The sequence below is a fragment of the Suricata suricatta genome, chromosome 8 (assembly GCF_006229205.1).
Source record: "Suricata suricatta isolate VVHF042 chromosome 8, meerkat_22Aug2017_6uvM2_HiC, whole genome shotgun sequence".
In the NCBI taxonomy this organism is placed as follows: Eukaryota; Metazoa; Chordata; class Mammalia; order Carnivora; family Herpestidae; genus Suricata; species Suricata suricatta.
Genome location: NC_043707.1, coordinates 140,282 through 146,801, shown reverse-complemented (window position 1 = coordinate 146,801; position 6,520 = coordinate 140,282). Strand labels below are relative to the sequence as shown.

Sequence of the window (6,520 nt, the reverse complement as noted above, 5' to 3'; positions counted from 1 at the left end):
GGGCCTCCGCGCCGTACTCGCCACCATGGCTCCCAATCTTATCCCAGGCGGCCTTGATGTTGCTCTTGTCGGCGGCAGACAGCACCATGGTTGGTTCTTTCTGAGTCTGTGTCGGGACCAGAAATGTGCGGGGCGGCGAGCGCTGGAGCCTTTATGCCTGGGGCGCGAGGGGCGCGGCGGCGCGGGCTGCGCTCATTGGCTGGCGCGGGACGGCTCGGCCCGACGGCAGGGGGCGCCAGCGAGCGGTCGGGGCCAGCCCGGCGCGGCGGGGGTTTGCTCCAGGCTTTGCAGGGGCTTCGGTCTCTTCCTCCCATCTGCCTCTACACGTCACTGCATCCACCGCCCCTGGAAGTGATATCCTAGACCCCCACCTAGTGGGGGTCGGTCTGCTGAGGTGGCTCGATGCCCATTCTTCCAACACGTGAGCTCAGTGACACCCTTTATGAGTGCCCCTAGCCCCAGGCCGCGGTCTCCTGAGGGTCAGAAAGGAGTAGTCAGTTTGTGCCACCTACCCTGATCTAGGCTGGGCACCCACGGGACGTGTATTAACTTGGGCGGAATCAGTGGAAGAATGGGCGGTTGATCGTGGAAAGAAAAATGCCTCTCCTTCTCCAGGGCGGAAAGAGACGTGCACACGAGGGGTCCTCCCTCACGTGTACTCAACAATTCCCACCCAGTATCCGTCTGCCCTCCTCAGACTTGGTTCTTCCAATCCCCCTTCTTTACACAAATAGCCATTGAGTACTGCTGAGTGCCAATCGCAGAAGGAACAAATACCAAGCGGCAGAATTTGCAGGGCTGGGGTGGGAGAGTTTCCAGGCTCAAGCTCCTTCTTCCAGGGTGGCAGCTGCCGCACCCCAGGTCAGGGACTCACAGAGGCAGGCCTTTCCCATTTGGGACCTTGTGTGAATGAACAGTCCCCCCCCCCCCCACTGTCCTGGGTCACAATGACACACACGGTGCTGTAAGTTTTGCCCGACACAAGACTCACTAGGCAAGTCATGGCTGAGTTGATACATAAAGCAACTGGCTGGACAAGACCTGAGGTTTCAGCCTAGTTAGCGACAGTGACCAAATCATCACACAAATACACAGAGAGCAGAAACCCTTATTAAAGGACCCAAGGAAGCATGGAGAGGGGGGATGAGGCCTTCAAGGATGTCAGGTTCAGTCTGAGGGTCAGGACGGGCTGCCCTGAGCAAGATTGGAAGTTGAGTGAGTATGAGGCAGAGTAGTGTAGGGGGAGCTCCCCATCCCTTGGCGGAGGGGAAGGGGAGAGAAGGCTCAGTGGGTGCAGAACGGGGGTGGGGAGATGTGGGGCTGGTAGGGCTGACCAGACCCCACAGCGTGGGGCAGGGGAGGAGCTTCTGGTGCGTGGTGAGAAGGGGCAGGAACCCCCTGACCAGTGACAAGACCCTTGGGCTAGTGGGCGGGAGGAGCGTGTGATGAGGTAGCAGCACATCAGAATGTGGCGAGGGGAGAAGACAGTGGGAAACCATCACCACTTCCTGTCCTGGGAGGAAGACTTCTCTTCCGAGAGGTGTGGGTGGGCACCACCCTGTCCTGGGACCCTCCCTCCAGACCTCCCCGTGTGTCCAGGAGGAGGTAACGGCCACCTGAGTGGGACAGGTCTCAGCAATTCCTCCTCTTGCTCTGCCTCCTGGCACGTCTGGTCCTCTAATTTGGTCACACAGGACTGTCCCCCAGCTCAGTCCCCTGTCCCCTCCTACCCTCCACGCTTTTCCTGATTCTGTCAGCGCCAAAGGCCCAGTTCTGGCTCCCAAAAAGAATAAGACACTAGATGCTTAGGGGCTTGAAAGACCCACCTCTAGGCCAGGGATAACCCCCTTCTTCATCTTGTTCCAAATCCCTCTGCCCCTGAGTCTTTTCAGGGTAAGACTTGGGGACACTTCTCAGCCAAAGGCTTACATTCCTAACATGGGAAGAGCTCGTGTGTGTGTGTGTTAAAACATGGGCGGATTTTTGTTTGTTTATGGTAGGCTCCGTGCCCAGCACAGTGCCCAACACGGGGCTTGAACTCACAACCACAACCCTGAGACCAGACCTGAGCTGAGATAAAGAGTTGGACGCTCAGCCTCCTGAGCCGCCCAGGTGCCTCCATTAGTTTACTTCTTTTTTTTTTTTAATGTTTACTTTTTTTTTTAATTTTTTTAATGCTTTTTTAATTTATTTTTGAGAGACCGAGAGAGACAGCTAGAGCAGGGGAGGTCAGAGAGAGAGGGAGATACAGAATTTGAAGCGGGCTCCAGGCTCTGAGCTAGCTGTCAGCACAGAACCCGACGCGGGGCTCGAACCCACGAACCGTGAGATCTGACCTGAGCCGAAGCCAGACGCTTAACCGACTGAGCCACCCAGGCGCCCCCTAATGTTTACTTTTGAGAGAGAGTGTGAGTGGGGAGGGGCAGAGACAGAGGACAGAGGATCCAAAGTAGAACCGGAGCTGAGAGCAGGCAGCCCCGATGTGGGGCTTAAACTCAGGAGCTGTGTTGATCAGGACCTAAGCGGAAGCCAAACCCTCAGTTGACTGAGCCACTCAGGTGCCTCCCGTAGTTTATTTCTTAAGAGTTTTCTATATTTAAATAGAAATGAATAGGGTTGTAGGGCAAAGGAAGAAGGTATGGTGGAGAAGCAGCAGCTCCCCAGCTGTTCAGAGAGGCCTGTGCTCAAAAAGAGAGCCGTGAGTAAGGGGCCCTGCCAGCACCCCAAAAGGAATCGGGCTGCGTGTCGCCCTGGAGCTCAGGCTGGGCTGGAGGCACTCACAGTCTGAGGCCTTGCAGGGACCTGTGAGGCTTCAGCGCTTGGGCCGGGAGCCTTTCCCAATCTTGTTCACAGCACCAGGGCAGAACTTCTGGGGGACCCCAGGAGCCTTGGGCGATTGAATAGGGGGAGCAATGAGCCGGGGACACATGGTGGCGCAAACAGTGAGCGGCAGGAAAAGGGAGCAAGGTGCTCTGCTAAAGCGCTTCCCCGGGTGCCCCTCGGCAGGTCCACCCAGCGCATTGCCCATTCCTCTTCCCTGACTTATCCCCACCTCTGTCCCTCAAGGGTTACTGTGACCACCGAGGAAGGGTGGGCAGGGCTGCAACCCCCTTTCCAACCCACCTTCCCTCTGCCAGGAAGGAGGTGGATATCTCATAGAAATTGTCTAGCAGCAGCATTTGCACCGGGAGTGGTGTAGTTTTGTGGTTTGTTTTGCCTTGTTTTGGCCTAGACTGTTTGTTTAATGGCTGTTAGAGAAACTTCAGATGCAGGTGACAATCTTAAGACTCCTCTACCTCTCACCCCAGAGAGGAACCCTTGGAAGTCTGGCCCTTCCCAGGGCTGGAGCTGGTTCAGCACATTCCTGGAGGTTTCATCCTCAGTTTCCCTCCCTCCTTTGTGGCTGAGGGAGGTCCTGGTGGGAGTTGAGGAGAATCACCCCACCCCCACCCCCACCACACCGCACCCAGCAACAAAGAGAACAGAGGCACACAGGCTGCAGCCCACTCAGACTTTTATTCAAAGACCAGGAAGTGCGGCGCCCGGTCACACGAGCGCCACGGCTTCGCTCAACGGTATTTGGAGGTCAGCACGGTGCTCACGGAGCTGAGGAACTTGTCCAGGGAGGCGTGGACGGCAGGGGTGAACTCCGCGGGGTGGTGGCTGGCCAGGGTCACCAGCAGACAGTGGCTCAGGAGCTGCGGGGAGAGGGGACGTCAGGGGGCGTCGGGGCACGCGACGGCCCGCGCTCCACCTTCTGGAACCCGCGGGACTCTGCCCTCCTGCTAGCAGGGCCCCCGGGCGAGCCCTCCGCCCCAGATGTCTCCCAGCGCGGCCTCACCTTGAAGTTGACGGGGTCCACACGCAGCTTGTACGCGTGCAGGTCGCTCAGAGCCGACAGGGCGTTGGGCAGGTCGTCCAGGTGGCCCACCGCGAGGGTCAGAGCGTCGGCCACCTTCTTGCCGTGCGCCTTGACCTGGGCGGAGCCGTGGCTCAGGTCGAAGTGGGGGAAGTAGGTCTTGGTGGTGGGGAAGCACATGAAGGTCCTGGCGGGGGGAAAGGGTGGGCGAGGCAGGGTCAGGTGGGGCGGTGCGGGACAAGGACCGCGGGGGAGTCGTTGAGTCCCCGGTGCCAACAAGGGAACGCTGGGTCCTCACCTCTCCAGGGCCTCCGCGCCGTACTCGCCACCATGGCTCCCAATCTTATCCCAGGCGGCCTTGATGTTGCTCTTGTCGGCGGCAGACAGCACCATGGTTGGTTCTTTCTGAGTCTGTGTCGGGACCAGAAATGTGCGGGGCGGCGAGCGCTGGAGCCTTTATGCCTGGGGCGCGAGGGGCGCGGCGGCGCGGGCTGCGCTCATTGGTTGGCGCGGCGCCAGGAGGGGCGCGGAGCCCGCGATCGCCCTCCCGGTCCCGGTTCCGCTCAGGCAGGGGTTCGGTTCTCCGCTCTACTTTCCGTTCCTGCCCCCGCGATTCTGGGAAGCCGACACAGGTTTCCCACTCGTCTGCCGCGCGCCCGCTTTTGGCCCCCGACCTGTGGTATATGCCAGTTGGGAAGGGTAGCATGCTATTTTCCAAAGTGAAACGAGCTACTATCGCACCAAACTTTTCCCCAGGACCAAGAGCTGTAGATTGTCCGTGTTAAGAACGAGAGTGAAGGAGACAATGTGGCTGGCGCTCCTGACCCGCGCGGGGGAACAGGTGCAGGCGCGGACTGCGGGTGCTGGTGGGTAATTAGGTTAGGTACGGTCATGGCTTACCCTCCAGCGCCCTTCCAACTTGAATGAGCCTGCCATGCCGGGCCCAGTGCTCCCTGCACCCGCCGTGATTGCTATCCGGGGAACCTTCCTCCCTCAGAGTCGGAGAGCTCCCAGGGTCCCTGGCCTTATTCCCTGGTCCACCAGGGTTCTGAATAGGGAGCTAAGATTTCTGCCCTGTTGCTGCCCAGCAAGAGATTGACTCAGGCGCGGGGAGAATGCGAGGAACGGCTTGGCTGAGAGATTTGCAGATACTGAAAGGGGCAGCTGGGGCTGGATGATCAAGGAGCCTGCTTTATGATCTTACACACTAGTTCAAAGACCCAGCGAGGCAGGGCATTTTGTTTGTTGTTTTGTTTGTTTTTACACTGATTCACGAGGCTCCTATTGTGACATGTCCAGGGTGAACCGGGTCTGACATCAGCTCTGTGTGCCTAACCGTGGCCATCAGGACGTCCTGCCCCAGTCTCCCACCCCGCCAGACTCAGAGGAAGGGCCTACCTTGGTCAGGGCAAAATTTGCTGCAGACTGAGCGTTGAGGGGAGGGGAGGAAGTGCTGAGTGTCAGGGGAGGCCTGGCCCCTAACTCTACTCGACCTCCGGCCAGATGCTCGCAGCGGAAGGGATGGAGGGAGAATGAAGGAGTGAGTGAGTGCCAACGGGCTTCAGAGCTGGATAAGAACTGCCCCCAAAGACGCGCTCTCATCCTAGCACCACTTCCCCCCTCCCATTTCCCTGGCATAGGAAGGCAATTGTTCTGTGCAAGCTTTAAGGGTCCAGACACTGCTCAGATCCAGGATCGTCAGCCCAGGAACCGTCCTCATTTCAGAGTTTGGAGAGATCCAAGGACCAGCGCCCGGGGTCCCTGGTTCTTCGTCCTCAAGGGTTCGTGATTGCGCCCTAAGATTCCAGGAGTCTGCGCGCGGGACCTGGAACTTTTCTGCCCAGCTCCTCGGCCCACCCGCTCCCCAATAAACACACAAGTGCAGGGTCTGGCCATTTGAGGCCCGTTTATTGACACGCACAGACCTAAGCCCGTGGGGCAGGGGGCTCAGCGGTACTTCTCAGTCAGCACGATGGCCACGTGGGTCAAGAACTTGTCCCACGCCGCGTGCATCTCTACGGTGAACTCGTCCTGCAGGTGGGAGGCCAGCACCACCTGGAAACACTGGATCAGCGGCTGCGGGAGAAGGGCGGATGAGAGGCGTCTGCTTCCCACAATTCCTCCTTTAACCCAGCCCTGGCTGCCCGCGCGAACCCTACTGACGCCGGGGCGGGCTCACAGGGAAGTTGGAGGGGTCCACGCGGAGCACTTGCGCATGCAGGTCGGCGAGCGGGCTCAGCGCGGCGCGCAGGTGGTCGAAGTGCCGCACGGCCACGCCCACCGCCTCGAGCATGCGCCGTCCGTGGGTCAGCAGCTGAGTCTCGTCGGGGCAGACGCCCAGGTGCTTGAAGTAGGTCTTGGTGCTGGGATAGACCGTGAAGAGCCTGACGGGGCAGGCCGGTGAGAGAGGGGGCGGCCGCCTGGGGTCCTCCCCGCGCCGGCCCCTGCCGGACACGCGGAACCCCGCCCCTCCGCCCCAGGCCCCAAGCCCCGGTGTCCGCCTCCGCGTGGCCCCACCTGAGCAGCAGCTCCGCCCCGAAGGCCGCCTCGTGGCCGGCGATCAGGTCCCAGACCTGCGCTACGTGCGCGCGCTCCTGGGCGCTGAGCATGGCGCCGGCGGGGCGCGCTCTGGGGGCCGCGCCCGCCGCCCGCGCGCCTTAT

The 6,520-nt window shown here is 60.2% G+C and overlaps 2 protein-coding genes and 1 long non-coding RNA gene across 3 annotated transcripts; 1 reads left to right on the top strand and 2 right to left on the bottom strand.

Annotated features, from left to right (window-relative positions):
• Positions 1 to 3,497: 3,497 nt before the first annotated feature.
• LOC115298488 (hemoglobin subunit alpha) lies at positions 3,498 to 4,307 on the bottom strand. The gene is made up of 3 exons (XM_029947336.1): positions 4,158 to 4,307; positions 3,842 to 4,046; positions 3,498 to 3,698 (listed from the first exon to the last, which is right to left on the bottom strand). The coding sequence occupies exons 1-3, from the start codon at positions 4,250 to 4,252 to the stop codon at positions 3,570 to 3,572; spliced, it is 429 nt and encodes a 142-aa protein (XP_029803196.1). The 5' UTR covers positions 4,253 to 4,307; the 3' UTR covers positions 3,498 to 3,569.
• Positions 4,308 to 5,245: 938 nt separating this feature from the next.
• On the top strand, positions 5,246 to 5,754 carry LOC115299400. The gene is made up of 2 exons (XR_003912168.1): positions 5,246 to 5,399; positions 5,500 to 5,754. It is a non-coding gene; the product is annotated as an uncharacterized LOC115299400 (long non-coding RNA).
• Positions 5,742 to 6,486, bottom strand: HBM (hemoglobin subunit mu). The gene is made up of 3 exons (XM_029948761.1): positions 6,377 to 6,486; positions 6,039 to 6,243; positions 5,742 to 5,935 (listed from the first exon to the last, which is right to left on the bottom strand). Exons 1-3 carry the CDS (start codon positions 6,466 to 6,468, stop codon positions 5,807 to 5,809), a joined length of 426 nt encoding a protein of 141 aa, XP_029804621.1. The 5' UTR covers positions 6,469 to 6,486; the 3' UTR covers positions 5,742 to 5,806.
• Between the last annotated feature and the right edge of the window lie 34 nt (positions 6,487 to 6,520).